The following is a 20,432-nucleotide window of genomic DNA, read 5'->3' as shown; positions in this document are numbered from 1 at the left end:
ACTCATTAAATTAACGGTTACATTTATGGCATGCCGGTACTGCTAACTGTCACATTTGCTTGTGCTCGCATCCAAACTGTAAAACCATCAAATAGCTGGTGTCATAACTAATCACATGTGCATACCATGGCAGTTGCAAATCAAACAGAAGCAAAAATGGAAGCTTCCATTTCAGAAAAGTATAGGGGGGTTTAGTTCCACTTTACCAGAAAGAAAAGCACACATGGCTCAGATTTAATTTTTTTTATCATTTTCAATATTATTTGAAATATATATATATATATATATGCAGTATGTCTTTGGCTAACAGCCCTCATCAGGTTTGGGTGGACTTATCTTGACTAAAATACAATGATTTTCTAAACATCTAAAACATTTTAAATCAGTTTTTCAAAATTATCGCATATACAATAAAAGGTTGATGTTAGGATACCTTTATAAGTTTGAAAGTTGTCTCAAAGCTGTTGAGATGCTAAAAATTGTCCGGTATTGGTCTAATGTTTAAATGTTTTATAAAATGCTTACTTTATAAATCAATATTCTTAAAATGCTGGTAATGAAGAAAATGCTAGTGGATACTTGACCATCTGATCTAAATGCTGATCTTCATATCTTCATTCACATTTTTTATTATTTAAAACAAAAAAATGTTTACTTAAGAAAAAAAGAAAGAATTGAAAAAAAAAAGAATTGCTGTCTGACCTGTGATGTTGATTTTAGCCGACCACTTGGACGTTCCATCCAAAACACTTTGCTTGGCTGACTTGGTATGATGCACAAAGTCCTCTTTGGATATTTGGAAAAGCTCTCGAATAACCTCAAAAACTTCTGGATGGTTTCTTTCTCGGATTTTCATTCGTTCTTTCATTGCCATAATGATATGTTGTGTTTTGTCCTCTGCACCATGTTTGGAACTTTTTTCTGCAGCTCCTTAAGAGAAAAACACACATTTCTTTTTACATTTGTAATAATTAATTGAGCCTAGGTTCACATTGGAGCGATTTGTCATGCGATTTGAGAGATCAAATCGCATGGCAAGTCGCAGCCTATTAGCGGCAATGGCACTGTTCCAATCAGTGCGACACCGATTTTGCAGCACCGCATCGATTTGCAAAAGTAGTTCCTGCACTACTTTTGTCGATTTCAGGTGCGATTTCTATAGACATCTGTGTATGAAGCCACACAAATGTCTATCAAGTAGCACCTGAAATCGCGCTGACCCTGCTACTTTGAAATCGCGCTACTTCAAGTAAAGTAGCACGATTTCAAAGTAGCATCAGTGTGAACCAGGGCTGAATCTAAGATACACCAAAACGCACCAAAATCTGTTTCCATATATTTTTTTTATCATACGTTCATATAATAGTCATAATGTCGTTGAGGGATAGTTTCTCACTAATATTTGAATTTTGTGGGGTTTCAGTAAAATTACACAAATAACAGCTTCTGATATTTTATAATCCCTCCAGTGCTGCTATTTATTCATTCTCAGTTTCACACAACTGCTAACACAACTATAAAGCCAAACAACATTGTTAAAGCCCAATTCCAGCCCAATTATTTTTATTTTGCCTTGAATACGACAGGGAATAATTTAGAGCTTCTGCCGGGTTTTTATTGTGGTCTGTGGAGAAGCATGTAAGCCTCTATACATGTACATGTTTAGAAGGTGAAAGAGGTACCACTATTCCTAAATTGGATATTAGGAAAGAGTAACTAGGGGTGGCCCCTACAAAACCCCCAGTAGGAAGAGTAATGTACTATCTTGGTACCCAATTGCTTAACAAAAATATAAAAAATATATACATTTTATTTGTACAAAACTGTTAAAAAGACATAGATGCGCAATGTGTGATTAAACAGCAATTCATTATAACCTCAACAGATAGTAAGTTATATAAACATGTCTAACTGGTCGCATAGTAGCCTCAGACAAATGCTGAAGGCATATTATTTGCGATGTACTGTATATCCTCTACAAGTTTTGAAGCAGAGGCTACTTCTTCAGGACATAAGCATTCAGCGACGATTTTCCCCTCGCTACAATTTATTGATACCTTGGTATAATGAATCATTCGCTTTGTTGTAGATAATACTATACAGTATTTCACAAAAGTGAGAACATCCCTCACATTTTTGTAAATATTTTATCTTTTCATGTAACAACACTGAAGAAATTACACTTTGCTACAATGTAAAGTAGTGAGTATTTAGCTTATATAACAGTGTCAATTTTCTGTCCCCTCAAAATAACTTAACACAAAGCCATTAATATCTAAACCTCTGGCAACAAAGGTAAGTACACCCCTAAGTGAAAATGTCTAAATTGGATCCAACGTGTGAATATTTTGTGTGGCCGCCATTATTTTCCAGCACTGCCTGAACCCTCTTGGGCATGGAGTTCAGCAGGGCTTCACAGGTTGCCACTGGAGTCCTCTTTCACTTCTCCATGACAACATCAAGGAGCTGGTGGATGTTAGAGACCTAGCGCTTCTCCACCTTCCATTTGAGGATTCCCCACAAATGCTCAATAGGGTTTAGGTCTGAAGACATGCTTGGCCAGTCCATCACCTTAACCCTCTGCTTTTTTTTAGCAAGGCAGTGATCATCTTGGTGGTGTATTTGGGGTCGTTATGTTGGAATACTGCCCTGAAGCCCAGTTTCTGAAGGGAGGGGATCATGCTCTGCTTTAGTATGTCCCAGTACCTGTTGGCATTCATGGTTCCCTCAATGAACTGCAGCTCCCTAGTGCTGGCAGTACTCATGCAGCCCCAGACCATGACACTCCCACCACCATGCTTGACTATAGGCAAGACACACTTGTCTTTGTACTCCTCACCTGGTTGCCGCCACACATGCTTGAAACCATCTGAATCAAATAAGTTTATATTGGTCTCATCAGACCACAGGACATGGTTCCATTAATCCATGACCTTAGTCTGCTTTTCTTCAGTAAACTGTTTGCAGGCTTTCATATGCATCATCTTTAGAAGAGGCTTCCTTCTGGCATGACAGCCATTCAGACAAATTTGGTCTGAGCACTGACAGGCTGACTCCCAACCCCTTCAACCTCTGCAGCAATCCTGGCAGCACTCATACGTCTATTTCCCAAAGACAACCTCTGGATATGACGCTGAGCATGTGCACCCACCTTCTTTGGTCAACCATGGCGAGGCCAGTTCTGAGCAGAACCTGTCCTGTTAAACCGCTGTATGGTCTTGGACACCATGCTGCAACTCAGTTTCAGGGTCTTGGCAATCTTCTTATAGCCTAGACCATCTTTATGTAAAGCAACGATTCTTTTTTTCAGATCCTCAGAGGGTTAGTTATCATGAGGTGCCATGTTGAGCTTCCAGTGACCAGTATGAGAGAGTGAGAGCGATAACACCAAATTTAACACACCTGATTCCCATTTACACCTGAGATCTTGCAAAACGAACAAGTTACATGACATCCGGGAGGAAAAATAGCTAATTGGGCCCACTTTGGATATTTTCACTTAGTGGTGTACACACTTTTGTTGTTAGCGGTTTAGACATTAATGGCTGTGTGTTGAGTTATTTTGAGGGGACAGCACATTTACACTGTTATACAAGCCGTACACTCACTACTTTACATTGTAGCAAAGTGTAATTTCTTCAGTGTTGTCACATGAAAATATATAATACAATATTTTCAAAAATGTGAGGGGTGTACTCACTTTTGTGAGATACTGTATAGTATCATCTACAACAAAGCAAACAATGCATTATACCAAAGTATCAATAAATTGTAGTGAGGGTAAAATCATCACTGACTGCTTACCCAAGAGGGATAGCCTGTCTTTTCTTGTCAGGACTAATGGTGATGGGAAATATTTGTGATGAAAATGTGGGCATAAACCAAATCATTTTAGTAGAATGCAGAAGGGTTACAAGTATTTTTGACTGCATATGATAACACCCATTGTAATCGAGCAATAAAAACTGAGGCCTGCTGAATCATCCATATTAATTTGGAAATATTTGCTGTTGAAAACTAGGCATCCTCACACGCTTGGCCAGTTCCCTAATGCTCCATATGAAGCTGCATCTAAAACATGACACTGAACATTCAGGGTGAGAACCATTAAATACTCACGCCTGTTAAACAGCCGTCCTTCAGAATTAATCCAATATCCACAATTATCAATATGTGTCAGAAGGATGTTGGCGTGGATTGATTATATTTTCTATGCATCAGTATACAGCTAAAATCTCTACATACAACAGAAACATAATCAGTAACAGAACTGATTTTTTACTATATTTTTGGACTACTTTGTTCATATTAGCTGTCGTCATTTTATTTATCAAACTTCTATTACATGTAAATGTAGCCAAGAAAAAAAAATTCCCAGCAAACTTTGAAGTGGATATATTTACTGGTTGACTGTTTATTTTTCTCTCTCTTTTTTTTTTTTTTTTTTTACATCAACTCTATATGTACATGCATTGAAATTTAAAAAAGTTCAATAGGTGGTCTGATATTTTCCAAAAGCAGGATATGGGAACATTAACCACTTCAGCCCCAAATCGATTTACCCACTTGCTAACCAGGCCATTTTTTTGCGATACGGCACTGCGTCGCTTTAACTCACAATTGCGTGGTTGTGTGACACTGTACCCAAATAAAATTGATGTAATTTTATTCCACACAAATAGAGCTTTCTTTGGTGGTATTTGATCACATCTACGTTTTTTTTTTTTTTTTTGCGCTATAAACAAAAAAAGAGAGACAATTTTGAAAAAAAAAAAATATTTTTTTATTTTCTGCTATAAAATACCCCCCCCCCAAAAATAAAAAAATAAACTTTCTTCAGTATTCTGCTACATATCTTTGGTAAAAAAATTGCAACAAGCGTATATTTTGCGCAAAAGTTATCGCGTCTCCAAAATAGAGGATAGATTTATGGCATTTTTATTATTATTTTTTTACTAGCAATGGTGGCGATCAGTGATTTTTAGCGAGACTGCGACATTGTGGCAGACAGATCAGACTCCTAACCTTTTTGGGAACCAGTGACATTATTAGAGTAATCAGTGCTAAAAATATGCATTGTTATTGTACTAATGACACTGGCAGGGAAGGGGTTAATATCAGGGGCAATCAAGGGGTTAACTGTGTTCCCTTACTGTGTGTTCTAACTGTATGGGGGGCAGGCTCACTGGGACAACACACAGATTCGTCTTCTTGCATAGCAGAAAGAAAGGATCTTCCCTGTCAGAACAGAGATTTGCCTTGTTTACACAGGCAGATCCCTGTTCTGTCACTGCGGGGAATGATCACGGGTGGCCGGCGGATATCGAGTCCTGCTGATTGGCTCCTCCGCTGGCCATTGGGAGCATGCGCGCGCCCACAAAAGCGAGTTCCCGAGCCAACGTACAGCTATGGCGATTTGAGGGAACGAAACAACCTGCCGCAGTATAATCACAGCGGCTGGTCAGCAAGAGGTTAAATTGGTTGTCATTATGAGGTTTTGGTACGTGTAATGGAATATTAGTTTTATTATCAAACAATGCATTTTCATCTATTGGGTACCAGACCGATTAAAATGTTCTCACATAATAGCTAATTTTTGGTTTGAATTTTATTACAGATTTAATCTCCAAACACATCAGTTTTGGAGGAGGGTAACCATGTTGGCACAAAAAAAGTATATAATTTACAGTTCTCTACCTTGTCTTTTCTGTTTACTACAGCAACATCTATGCCATATATATAATGCATTGGTCTGTCTGCTTTAACAACATATGCTCCCTATGAGCAGAGGATAGCACTACTGTAATGTTGATTAGTTCACATCTTGTTCTGCAAAGATACTGTAGCAAGCCATTTGCACAGTTTCACCTATAGCTGTCACCTTTTCATGGAGGTTAGTATTCCTACTGCTACATGCATGCCTCCAGGAAGTAAGATGCAGTGTTATATTTACTGAACAGGGATGCTTCCCAGCAACCCAGGAGTAGAGAGTTCATGTACCGTGTCAGATGCCTCAAAAATATTGAAAAGGCAAGTACAGAATTCAGGAAATACAAGGACTAGTGTCTGGCTGGATACCAAGCATGCAGTGGTCAGAGCTGGCTAGCAGCAGACAGTGGCAGAGTCCATTAACCTAGCAAGGATCAGGGAAGGCAGCAATCAGTGGAATAAACAGAGTCCAGGCAACAAAGCAATACAAGAGAAGGCACAGGTACAGGAGTCCAAAGCCTTGGGCTTGTGATAATTAAAGTGTTACTAAACCCAGGACCCTGAATTCCCTATATCGGGTCTCCCACAGTACACAGAACATGGAAAATGCAATTATTTTTGTAAATATAAACTACTGAATACATTTTCTCATCAGCAGTATTTAGCAATCTTTGTGGCTTCTATTAGTTCATGGTAAAGCTTGTACTGCACTGAGCTGTCCTATCAGGATCCAGGACTCTGACCCTCTGTCTGGACAGTGCAGATTGGCCCTGTGTTGATCACATGCACTCTCCCAAGAAACCAAAAAAAACCTCTCTATCCATATACACCAAACTGAGCATGTGCAGAGTGACTCCAAAAGCTCTGTATTATCCGGACATGTTCTGGAGTCAGTGGAAGAAGAGGAGGATCTGCGCATACAGGATCAAACAGCTTTTTTGTACAATGCAGAGGTTCCACAGTGAGTATAACAAGCATGCTTTACTGCATATACAGACTGATTTTACTGTTGTGGGTTTAGTAACACTTTAACTACTTGCCGACCGCTGTCGACTATATACGTTGGCAGAATGGCACGGCTGGGCAGATCGATGTATATATACATGTCGCCTTTAAGACCACAACCTTGGGCCTTAAAGGCGACATGTATATATACATCGATCTGCCCAGCCGTGCCATTCTGCCAACGTATATAGTCGACAGCGGTCGGCAAGTAGTTAAAGTGTTACTAAACCCACAACAGTAAAATCAGTCTGTCCGCTGCAAGCTCTGTAAGTCTGACCGCCAGTCCCGCGGACTCGATGTCTGCGGGGATACCTGTGATCGTCTCACAGAGAGGAAGAACGAGGAAATGCTAATGTAAACAAGCATTTCCCCGTTCTGCCTAGTGACAGGACACTGATCACAGCTCCCTGTGATCGGGAGCGGTGATCAGTGTCGTGTCCGCTTTAAAGCGAGAAATAAAAACTTTTTTTACGTGACTTTAAATGAGGTACAACATTTGCATTCCCATGAAACATGTATTTAGTTCTTTGTATATGCAAATAAGGGGTGGAGGCATGACATTATAGGGCACCAGCACACATTATTATGTATATGATGCAAATTAAAGAGAAATGTCTACAGGGTGGACTACCCATATTAAGCTAGCACATTTTAGAAAGTGGCTGAATTTCTGGAAAGTGGACCCATCAATAACTTTCTGAAAAGTCTGAACAAAGAGAAACAAAGAGAAACATCCTGTGCTTCTCCAGGTGAACTGTCTAGATTAACTTCACTGCAAACAAATCCCAAGAGGGCTAATACAGCCCATCTGTAGATACAATAAGGTAAGGAATCCCGAATTCACTGCACTCCTCGATTTCTTTATTGAATATTTATTGAATATTTCACATCAAAGACAGTATGAGGACAATAAATGTTAACTTGTTTTGCGATATAAACGGCGCTTATTCAAGTAAGCACTGTTTATAAAATACAAAATGCATTAATATTTATTGTCCCCATACTGTCTGTGATGTGCATGTGAAATATTCAATAACGACATTGAGGAGCGCAGTGAATTCTGGATTAATTTCTTCATATATACAGGCAGTCCCCGAGTTACGAACACAATAAGGACTGTAGGTTTGTTCGTAAGTCAAAGCTGTTAGTAAGTCGCAACACTGCATTTGTAAGTATAACTTCCGGTTGGAACACTGTATTCGTAAGTGTAACTGCCACCTGTGCATGGATGTGGGATGTTCCGGGTGCTTGTTATGTTATCTGGGGCATAGTACGGTAGTGTGGGATGTGTCCGGAGGTGCTCGAAAGGTATCCAGGACCAGCGTGGAGCACAAGTGGCTGGCATTTGAGGCTGTTCGTAAGTAGGAGTCGTTCGTAACTCGGGTGTTCGTAACTCGGGGACTGCCTGTAACTTTACAAGCCTGCAGGAATAAATTCCAAACGTGTCACAATACAGAGCAATAGTATGTTCTGTCAAAGAAACTCCAGCCTCTCTGGTACAGTGACCTAGACTGAAAGGTAAAATCTGGAATAGGCCTACTAGACATGTACACAGCAAAAATGTTCGTTTATTTCTGTTTCGTTTCTGTTCGTTAATCGTGATTCGTAATGAGTCGTAATTTCGTAAGACGTTAGTTATCGTATTCGTACGTATTTTCGTAACACTTTTTTTTCCGTTTCCGTTTTTTTCTGTTAGTTTATTTTTCGTTGAATCGAGATTAGTATTTTCGTTATATTTTGTATTCTGCCGCGTTCATATTTTTAAAATTATTTTATTCGTTCCTTCGTTTTTACGTTGGTTAAATTTTCGTTGTTTTGCTATTCGTATTTACATTATATTTTCCATCATGCCGCATTCGTATTTTCGTAAGAAATATATCTTCGTTGCTTTATGATCATTCGTATTTTCGTGTCTAATTTCCTTTGATTGTAAAAACTTACTTTTGTAGATTTTATTGCATTCGTAATTCTGTTAGAATACATTTTACGTTTATTCGACACACTACTCGTCGTAATGTTGTATTTGGTACTTTACTGTGATTGACTTGACTGTCTTAGTTAGCACACACACCCTGTCTAGAATGAAGTCTGACGTAGAAGAAAACTAAAATATGTCAGATATTACAAATACAAATCTAGAAATTAGATGCACTGCAGTCTAACACAGAAAAAGACACAAGGATCCAGGAGGTAATGAGAAAGAAGCTCTTTGGGGGAAGGAACAAACCTCTTCAGAGGAAAGGGACAGCTCTCAGTGGCTATTGGTCAATGTCCAGAAATATTTCAGTACCAACGAAAGCTAATTTACATTATTTCGTATTTTCGTTGTTTTCATTTCCGTTTTCCGAAGATTCGTAATTTACTTTTCGTTAGTTTTGATTTTCGTTTTTTATTCTTTGTTCGGCATTTCGGTTGTTTTCTTTTCGGTCTTCGAATATTAGTAAGTTTGCATTTTCATTCATTTTGTTTTTCGTAATTTTTTTTTTTTTTTGGGTTCGGTATTTTCGTTGTTTCTATGTTTTCGTTTCTTTCTTCTTTCGTATCTTCGTTGTTTTCCATATTCGTTATTTTGAAAATATAGTTATTCGTTATTAATTGCGCTAAACCGTTCGTTCATTCGTATGTTAACGAATCAACTAAAATAACGAAAATTTGACGGAAAACGTATTCGTAACTAAAAAAATTGCACATGTCTAAGGCCTACTGCAGCCAAAAGGCAGCAGTTCCTCAGTCATAAATATTCTTAAATAAGTTCCACCTTCTCCAGTCCAAGACTACCTAGCCTGAAAGGTCTACTGTAGGAAGATGGGAGCAGTTCCTCAGTATCCATCCACCAATCAGCAATATGCTTCATTATAGATTCACAAGATGCAATGTACCATCATGGGGTGAAAAACAGTGTGTGTGAACACAGCCAGACATCTCAAGTCTCCCGCGAGGTGCGGGAGTCTCCTGCATTTCTGTGGCAGCTCCTGCACACCCGTAAGCGCCTCGTGATCTCCCGGGAATGCTCGATGAGGCAGAAAACAGCTGTGAACACAGATCTCCTTTGCATGGATTTTTATCTGCCAGCCTCTTTCTCTTCCTCCCTCTCCCGCAGCTGTCAGCTAAAAAGCTATACAGTGAGATCGCTGTTCACAGCTGTTTTCTGCTGCATCAATCATTCCCTGCTGTTCTGTGTGCTCTCCCCATGGCCCCATCGGTGTTCTTCTCATCCGACTCTATCCTCCCTCTCCTCCTCGGCTGACTCCCAGAACCTATTCGACATGCCAGGTGAGACGTTGCCATGCTGTGCTGCGTCTGTTGTGCCTGGAAGATAAGAGCCACACTGGTCCTACACTCCTTTCAGCTTTGCGTTCACAGGCAGATCAGTGGCTAACACCGCTCAATTTGACAGTTGGTAAAGTGGTGTGCGACAACGGTGCCAATCTGCTGGACACGCTGAAACAGGGCAAAATTACACACATGCCATGCATGGCACATGTCCTGAACTTGGTCGTGCAGCGATTCGTTGACAAATACCCTGGGCTCCAGAACATCTTGCGGCAGGCCAGGAAAATCTCGGCTCATTTGAGAAGATCTTACACAGCCATGGTTAGCCTTGCTGACATTCAGCGGCGACACAACCTGCCCATCAGACGTCTTATTTGTGACTGCCCAACGCAATAGAACTCAACAAATGCTTGAGAGGCTGCTCCAGCAGAAACGTGCAGTTAACGACTACCTGTACGAACTCTGCGGCAGGACAGGTTCTGGGGAGCTTGGTTTTTCGCACCGCGCCAGTGGCTGCTCATGCGTGGCTCATGCAGACTTCTCAGTCAGTCGCAGCCAGGGCGCCATCAGTGACATTGTACCTCACGCCTTCTTTCTGGAGTGTGCATTGCGTTGTGTCATTGATCAAGCCGTCGAGGAGCAGGAGCAGGAAGATGAGGAAGTCGCAATGCTGGATGAATTCCCAGAGGGGGCTACTCCACCTGAGACAAGTCAACAACGGGAGTCTGAAGAGGAGTCAGAGGAGGATGGTGCCGGGCGGAGGAGGAGGAGCAAGCAGAGCATGCTTTAAACCTTTCTGGGATCCCTGGTGTTGTCTGTGGATGGGGGGAGGAGAACGAGGATGACATTATCCTGGATGATGAGCAGGAGCCAGGCCAGTACAGCACTTCCAGTTAAGTGAAAATGGGGGCCTTCACGCTCCAGTATTTTAGGAGGGACCCCTGTATAAAAAGCATAAAGGGCAAGGACCAGTACTGGGTGGCAACGTACTTAGACCCCCGGTACAAACAAAACATGGCGGAAATGTTACCACCATAACAGAGGGCTATCAGAATGCAGCACTTCCAGGACTTGCTTCGAGAAATGCTGCATTCTGCTTTTGCGTCCGCTGGCAGAGGAATTTCCACTCACAGAGAAACAGTTTCGGGTACCAATCCAACAGCGCCTGCAAGATAAGGGCAGTTTGAAGATGTCTTAGGCCGGGTACACACGGACAAACATGTATGGTGAAAGCGGTCCGTCGGACCGTTTTCACCATACATGTCTGCCAGAGGGCTTCTGTACGATGGTTGTACACACCATCGTACAGAAGTCCGCGCGTAAACAATACGCGGGGCGTGTCCGCGGTGTCGCCGCATCGATGACGCGGTGTCGCCGCGACAATGACGCAGCGACGTGGGCGGCCCGCCTTTAAAATGCTTCCACGCATGCGTCGAAGTCATTCGACGCATGCGAGGGACGGCGGGCGTCTGGACATGTACGGTAGGTCTGTACTGACGACCGTACATGTCCGAGCGGGCAGAATTCCAGCGGACTGTTTTAAAACAAGTCCAGGAATATTTGTCTGCTGGGAAAAGGCCCGGCGGGCAAATGTTTGCTGGAATTCGGCCCGCTCGCGCCCACACACGACCAAACATGTCTGCTGAAACTGGCCTACGGGCCAGTTTCAGCAGACATGTTTGGTCGTGAGTATGGGGCCTTAGTCACTAATGATATGAGATCATTCTTTCAGCCGACCCATCAACAGCTGTCCTCCGGATCCAGCATCAGGGAACACCTAGACCGACAGGTGTCCGACCTGAAGTTTTTAATATTCGCCTGCCATTAAAGTCAATGGGGCCCACCGCGAACTTGCGGTTTGCAAACATTTGCGATCGTTCGCGAAACGTCCCTTCGGATGTTCGTCCATCACTAGTTGGGATGTTTGCACAGCCAGGAACAGAACAGACACAGACACTGGAATACATATGACTATCAGCTCTGAGCCAGCATCCCACTCCAGGAAGTAGATGCTAACCCTTTGACCCTGTGTGAGGTCTGAAGATCTGGAGAGAAACCCAGAATGTCAGTGGGCATACTATGATCTCTGCAAGAGGTCACACATTCCTATGTTACATCTGAACATTGCGCAGAAGAATTAAAATAAATAATGTATCTATATACAGTATATGGGCCAGATCCTCAAAAGAGATACGCAGGCGGATCTGCTGTTCCGCCTGCGTACCCCTGTTTCTATCTTTGGAACAGATCCACAGAATCAGTTTCCAAGAGATAGACAGAAGATCCGGCAGGTGTTAGGCCCCATACACACGAGAGAATTTATCCGCGGATACGGTCCAGCGGACCGTTTCCACGGATAAATCCTCTCAAAGATTTCCGCAGATTTCTATGCGATGGAGTGTACACACCATCGCATTGAAATCCGCGCGGAAATCCTCTGGCGATGACGTGTCGCGCCGTCGCCGCGATTATGACGCGGCGACGGGCGCGACGCTGTCATATAAGGAATTCCACGCATGCGTCAAATCATTACGACGCGTGCGGGGAATCCCTTTGGACGGATGGATCCGGTGAGTCTGTACAGACGAGCGGATCCATCTGTTGGGATGGATTCCAGCAGATGGATTTGTTGTGCATGTCAGCAAATATCCGATCTGCTGGAATCCATCCCAGAGGAGATTTCTCCGCGGAAACAGATCCGCTGGCGTGTACACACCATAGGATCTATCCGCAAAAACCCATTTGCTGGGATTTATCTGCGGATGGATTCTATCGTGTGTATGGGGCCTAATAGTTTTACACTGCCGGATCTTAAGATGCAGTACCGCGACCACCGCTGGGGGCATTCATCGTCAAAATTACGCGTCGGGTATGCTAATGAGGAGTTACGTCGATCCTCAAAGCTTTTTCATGTTCGCTACGTCGCCGCTACGTTAGTTTCCCGTCGCTTAGTTACACTTTTGTAAAGCAGCCCTACTTTTACACAGCAGACGTACTGCTGTGTAAAGTATGGCCGTCCTTCCCGCGTCAAATTTTTTAATTTTACGTCGATTGCGTAAGCCGTACGGGAATACGGAAATGCGCTATGCGCCGCGCCGATCAAAAAATGACGTCACGTCGCGCAAAGCACGTCGGGAAATTTGCGTCACAAGCATGCGCAGTATGTCCGGCGCAGGAGCGCGCCTAATTTAAATGGGACTCGCCCCATTAGATTAGGAACGCCTTGCGCCGGACGGATTTGAGTTACACCGCCGCAAATTTCCAGGTAAGTGTGTTGTGGATCGATACCTAACTTAGGAAATTTGCGGCAGTGTAACTTAAATCTGTTAAGTTACGTTGCGCTGCGGGGCTGTGGATCTGGCCCTATATCTTTAGATTCCTAAACATGAACCATAACTCTGGCAAAGTGTGATTGTATATGTACTGAGCAAACGTGTCTGCCACTATCTTGCAGGAGAACTACTGATCAACTGATTAGTGATTAGCTGGCCAGGGGGTCTCAACAGACGGGACATATTGCCTTTGAGCATACAATCACTTACTGCTCTAAATATAAGTGTCCAGATCAAGCAAAATCATTTCATATCTATGGGCACTTTTAGATGGACAGATTGCCTTCCTCCAACTCACATTTGTCTTATTTTTCTGCATGCTGTGCTTCTAGCTGCCTACATAGTGCATTAGCCAAGAAATGAAAGCCAAGTTTCTTTTTTTATGAGATGTAACATCATTATGGCCAACAATAATCTCTCTGGAGCTCATTACTTTAATATTATTGTCAGCCTTTGCCAAAGCACAGTATAAATCCAGCAGTCTAGTCCTTTCCAAGATTTTCCCAATACTTTTAGATCCTCTTAGCGTATGAGTTATTGGAATGAGACATGGATTATTCCAATCACCATTTCATTATGTGGGTTTCCTTGGCCAGCAGATAAGACGTAAATGTACATAGATCACCTAGAAGGCAGGGAATAGCAATCATTCTGAGCAATGTAATGTGACTTAGAGGGAAATGATTATTAAATATGCTGTCAACATTGTGCAAGCTCGTTTTCATTACAGTAATCAAATGTCTGATTCTAATTTCTCCTTAAAGTGATTTCCTATTTTTCATAGTCTGTCAAGCATCAACTGGAAGAAACCAGTAACAAAAGAAATAGGAAGGCTGCTTTACTGACTGATCCTTAAGAACATAATAGCAGCCTGACAGTCATATTGATTGAATGGCTTCAATACCTTCCAAGTCACCAACCTGAACCAAGCATGTAGAACAGAAGTTCTGATTTGACTCTGATATAACTTTTGATGCTTGTTCTAGATGAGTGACTTAGAAAGGATTGAAGCTGAAGCTGGAGATGGCCTGGCAAAAAAAACATTTTTGAAAGAACTACACAATATCTATACAGTTTCCTGTACAGGTTTTCTTTAATGTTAATGGTTTGTTGCAGAATGTGTTCATGAGAAGTTGTAGCTTCGCTGTGCATACTCTGGACTTGTCGTGTGTATATATTACATGAAAGAGTGGCATTGAAAGATAAACCTGCTTTCAGTCTATGTCCAATTCTTGGTGTGCTGTTTTTAGAAAGTCTACACAGTATGCAGACATCCCAATTTGCTGTGCAGCTTCAACATATATTTGTGAAAGTGATGCAAATGTGCTTGGGAATGTTCTGCATGCACAGTAAGTTGCCCCTTCCAGTGTGTACCCATCATGTTGTTTGTACATTAATCAAGTTTTCACATTGGTTTTAAAGGCTAAGGGGCAGATCCATGTACCTTTGCGCCGGGCGCAGCTTATCTAAGATACACTACGCCACCGTAACTTTATTCTTTTTTTTTCGAATCCTCAAAGAATTTGCACCGTAAGTTACGGTGGCATAGTGTATATTTGGCGGCGTAATGGCACGGAATTCAAATGGATGTAATGGGGACGTGTTTTATGTTAATACGTCGTGATCCGACGTAAACGTTGTTTTTTTTAAACTACGCATGCGCCGTCCGTGGGGGTATCCCAGTGCGCATGCTCGAAATTAACCCAGAACAAGCCAATGCTCACAACGGTGACGTCATTCTACGCTAATCCCTATTCGCGAACGACTTACGCAAACGACGTAAAAAATTCAAAATTGTACGTGGGAACGACGGCCATACTTAACATTGAGTACGCCTCATAACAGCAGCTTTAACTATACGCCGGAAAAAGCCGAACGTAAACGACGTAAAAAAATGCGCCGGCCGGACGTATGTTCGTGGATCGCCATAACTAGCTAATTTGTATACTCGACGCGGAATTCGACGGAAACGCCACCTAGCGGCCGCCAAAAAATTGCAGCTTAGATCCGACGGCGTAGTAAGACATACGCCTGTCTGATCTAGCCGAGATGCCGTCGTATCTTGTTTTGAGGATACAAAACAAAGATACGACGTGCAAAATTTGAAATTACGCGGTGTATCAAGAGATACGCCGGCGTAATATCTTTGTGGATCTCCCCCTAGGTCATTAAAAATAAAAACACAAAAAATTAGCACAAGGGATATACCTCACAGTCAATAGGATGTGCACTTGCGCACATGCTTTGGCTCAGCCTCAGGCTCAGGACAGGACAGAGGAGGATTTCACCTAATAGAGGCATCAGCACTAGGAACATATACTGCTGACAGTAAGTTTTCCTTGTGCCGATTCTTTATTTTTTTGGGCTGCACTTATGCCGTACACACGATCGGATTTCCTGTTGGAATAAACTCAGATGGGTTTTTCCGACGGAATTCCACTCAAGCTGTCTTGCATACACACGGACACACCAAATTCCGATCGTCGAAAACGCGGTAACATACAACACTATGACGAGCCTAGAATAATTAAGTTCAATGCTTCCGAGCATGCGTCAAATTGTTTCCGAGCATGCGTGTTTTTTTTCTCAGTCGGAATTCCATACAGACTAATAGAATTTCAGATAGAATTTTGTTCTCTTTCTAAGTCCGTCGGAATTTCTGACGGAAAAAGTCAGATGGGGAAACACACGGTTGGAATATCCAATGATATAAGTCCGTTGGACTTTTTCCATGTTCCTGTGGCCCTCCAGCTGTTGCGAAACTACAAGTCTTATAAGACATTGCAAAGCTGATACAGCATGACTCCCAAAGGCTGAGGCATGATGGGAACTGTAGTTTGGCAACAGCTGCAGCGCATCAGGTTGAGCACCTATGCTTTAAACTGAATATACTGCCACTGAATGTCCAAGGCCCCGTACACGCGGTCGGACAAAACCGATGAGAATGGTCCGACGGACCGTTTTCATCGGTTCACCTCTGAAGTGGCCGTACGGCCTGATATGTGTACACACCGTCAGTCCAAAATCCGATCAGGTCAGAACGCGGTGACGTCAAACACACGACGTGCTGAATAAAACGAAGTTCAATGCTTCCAAGCATGCGTCGACTTGATTCTGAGCATGTGCGGGTTTTCATCGGATGGACCGACCGTGTGTACGCGGCCTAACAGTAAACAGTGGTCTCTGTTAGGTATGCATCCTGTATTAAATGATTATTAGTAAATTAAAGATGTTGTATTAATTTGGAAAATAATGAAATAATCAAAATAATAAAAGCAGAGGTGGACATATGTAAAACAGGCAGTTTATAAAATGAAAAAGTACAACAAAAATATTACATTGACACAAAACCTTTATAGTTTCCCATAATTGTCTAAATATATTTAAGACATTTGTCTCTAAACCTTCATCCATAGCCACTCATTCCCTTGCAGCTGAAATGTTCATTTATCACTTTGGCAGCATTTGTATTTGTGTTTGTCCCTCCTAGGAAGCACAAACCATTTGGTACCATTTTAACTGGTGCTATGAAACCTGTATTTTACGTTTAAATGGCTCCAATTTGTACAAGACCAATTTGACTTCAGTTTGTGAAGCTTCTTGCAAATATATCAGCAGCAGTTATGTCCATTGTAAAAGCTGGGTTTTATCCCAGCGCTGCTTTAACATTGAATACATGGTGATTTAACAGGCACTCTTAAAAAGGGTATCACAGGTAGCACCAGATAGCAGAGGCTGTATATTACTGGCATCTATATTAGGCTCGCTGCAGGAGAGACAGTTTGTATTCTTGGCAAGCGGAATGGCTTTGAATGAAAATAACGATTAGAGAGGACAATATTGTATGGTCTATACATAGTGAGGGATTTTTACACATAGCAAACTGTTGAATAAAAAATAACTTCTAATAAAGTTTTCTTATAAAAAGGAAACACTTCAATTCTATCTAAAAATGTGGAATCTTTTGAACTATTGAAAATTATTGGGTAGCTTTTCTCCCAAAAAAAATTTTTTAAGTTTTAGGTGACCCTTATGCCACGTACACACGATCAGTTCATCCGATGAAAACGGACCGATGGATTTTTTCATCAGATATCCGACTTTCATCAGTCTTGCCTACACACCATCAGTTAAAAATCCGTTCGTGTCAGGACGCGGTGACGTAAAACACTACGACGTGCTGAGAAAAATTAAGTTTGATGCTTCCAAGCATGCGTCGACTTGATTCTGAGCATGCGTGGATTTTTAACCGATGGACTTGCCCACAGACGATCGTTTTTTTTCTATCGGTTTTTTAACCATCAGATAATTTTAAAACAGGTTCTATGTTTTTTCACCGATGGGAAAAAAAAACGATGGGGCCCACACACAATCGGTTCGTCTGATGAAAACGGTCCATCGGACGAACCGATCGTGTGTATGCGGCATAAGGAGCAGTTATAACCTACAACATGGTGAACTATGCTAAATCTATGCACCAGTAGACAAGGAAGAGAGCAAAAAGATGTAGAGACCCCAACCAGTCAAACCTTAAGAGATTCTGCTGGGGGAGGGGCAGCCAGTAAGACTCCCATCATAATAAATGGCTAATAGACATACATGTGGAGGGGGGGGTTGTGGTAAGATCTGAGGCCCTCTGACACACCTGAGGAAGCAACTACTGGGAACTAAAATTAAGTGTGCAGGAGAGAGTCATTTGCAGTCACTGAGTCACCCCTCAGTGAGTAACACAGTCTAAGCAGATAGGAGCGCACAGAATAAACTGGAAGCAGGTTGTATGCCAGGTGTTGTAGGAAAGCAAAGCAGAAAGCAAACAAGAGTGTGTTCCCAACAAGTGGCTAGTTGAAGCACTTAGTGAATTGCATGGGGATTTAAGAGCAGGTCACTGGCAGGACATAGATGATGACAGCTAGAAGCACACAGCAACTGCAGTGCCAAGGCACAGGAATCACAAGCCCATAGGTAAAACAGTCTAAAGAGATAGGGGTGCATGGAAACACAGAGAGGCACAGATAATGAAGCAAGCTGGGAGTGTACAAGTGCTGGTAACAAGAGGATGGCTGGAATACACAGGGAATCACACTTGTGATGAAGAGCAGGTGGCTGATTGGAGTATACAGGGAGACATGGTGATGAGGTATACAAGGTGATGTATACAAGGGTATACAAGGATTGCAGACTTGGGTGCAGGGTTGGAGTACACAAGTATCATAGAGCTGGAAACAGATGGAAGTACACAAGGACTGCAGGGCTGAATGCAGCCTGGAATGCAGCCTGGAGTATACAAGGATCACAGGACAGAAGACCCAATGATGGAGCATGGACCGGGTGAGTGGGACACCAGTACTGTAATGTTATGTGCCAACCGCAGGTGTAGAAGGGTAGGAAGAGTGGAAAAGCTCTCAACACTAATAGAAAGTTTACATTTGAGGGCACCCTAGGACCATAACAGGAGAACCTGATGCCGCATACACACCATCACTTTATGTGATGAAAAAAAACGACACTTTCTGTGAAGTAAAAAATGACGTTTTTGAAACTTCAATTTTCAAAGACGAAGTTGCCTACACACCATCGTTTTTCTCACAATGTTCTTGCAAAGTGAGGTTACGTTCCACCACGTTTTACCATTGAAGCTTGCTTCATAAGTAGCTTCTGGGCATGCGTGGATGAAAAAACGTCTTAGAAAACGACGTTTTTTGCTACACACGGTCAATTTCTGTGAAGTAAAAAGTGCACTTTTGAAAAACGACACATAAAATTGAAGCATGCTTCAATTTTTTTTGGTCGTTTTTTACAAGACATAAAACGACGTTTTCCCCCACACACAGTCAATTAAAGTGACGTTTTTAAAAACGTCATTTTTTTTCATCACATAAAGTGATGGTGTGTACGCGGCATTAAAGTGACGTTTTTAAAAACGTCATTTTTTTTCATCACATAAAGTGATGGTGTGTACGCGGCATTAGAAGAAAATCCTAGGTAAAACATAAAGTCAAGAAATTGAAAGTCTGTTTTATAGAAAGTCTAAAGATGCACATCAGATTTTAGCTTAAAATAATTGCTACGGCCTGCTCATGGTGTATGCTCTAGGACAGTGCTGTAATCCTGCATATACACAGACTAAGCTAAACAGATCCACCCATATTCAAAGATTGTAATAAGGGTAGTACCCACAAAAAGTATTATTACACTTCAATATAAGGGTATTGAAGCTCACAATTAAAACAAAGAAATTCAAAGTTAAAGATAAACCTTTTTTAGGTTTCAATAGACATGGATAGAGTAATGCCGCGTACACACGACCACGTTTTGTGATGAAAAAAAAATGTCATTTTTTATCATGAAAAAAAAAAGAAATTTTTCCAACTTCATCATTAAAAATGATGTTTCCCACACACCATAGTTTTTGAAAAATGATGAACAAAGCGACGGCACTCTAAAGGGGAAGTTCTATTCGCCTTGAGGCTGCTTTTAGCTGGTTACTTGATAGTAAAAGACGCTTTGTGCTTTTTTGTCTGTTACAGCATGATGAATGTGCTTACTCCATTATGAATGGTAGTTTTACCTCCCGTCTCATAACTTGCTTCTGGGCATGTGCGGGTTTAACCACTTCCAGACCTGCGCACGACGATGTACGTCCTATTTTTAAAGACGGATATCTCGGTAACGGCAGCAGCTGCTGTCACAACCGAGGTATCCATCTTTAGGGTGCGCGGTCTGGAATCCGATAATGGCGGTCTCCGCGGCGGATTCACCGCGAGATCGCCGTTATCGGTGGCGGGAGAGGGGCCCCCCCCCCTCCCGCCGCTCTCCCGTGCCCTCCGCCGCTTACCGGAGCCGTCGGTAGCGGCGGAGGCGATCGGATGCTGTCGGCTGGTGAGCGGGGACGGGACTGAAGGAAAAATCTCCTTCGCCCGTCCCCATAGCTCGGCTGGGCGGAAGTGACGTCAAAACGTCAGTCCCGCCCAGCCTCTTAAAGAGACAAATTTTTTTTTTGGTCATTTGAAAAAATGACATTTTTTATTTTTTTTCTATTTTTTGCATTTAAGCCCAAATATGAGATCTGAGGTCTTTTTGACCCCAGATCTCATATTTAAGAGGACCTGTCAT

The 20,432-nt window shown here is 42.1% G+C and overlaps 1 protein-coding gene across 1 annotated transcript in view; it reads right to left on the bottom strand.

Moving 5' to 3' along the window:
* Window positions 1–20,432, bottom strand: part of UNC13C (unc-13 homolog C) — an 829,386-nt gene that overhangs the window by 488,689 nt on the left and 320,265 nt on the right. Inside the window, exon 8 of the mRNA XM_040342717.1 lies at window positions 703–930. Coding sequence (XP_040198651.1) covers window positions 703–930 — 228 coding nt within the window. The remainder of the gene's footprint in view (window positions 1–702; window positions 931–20,432) is intronic.

This window comes from Rana temporaria, chromosome 3 (genome assembly GCF_905171775.1).
Source record: "Rana temporaria chromosome 3, aRanTem1.1, whole genome shotgun sequence".
In the NCBI taxonomy this organism is placed as follows: Eukaryota; Metazoa; Chordata; class Amphibia; order Anura; family Ranidae; genus Rana; species Rana temporaria.
This window is presented reverse-complemented; position numbering and strand designations above follow the sequence as displayed.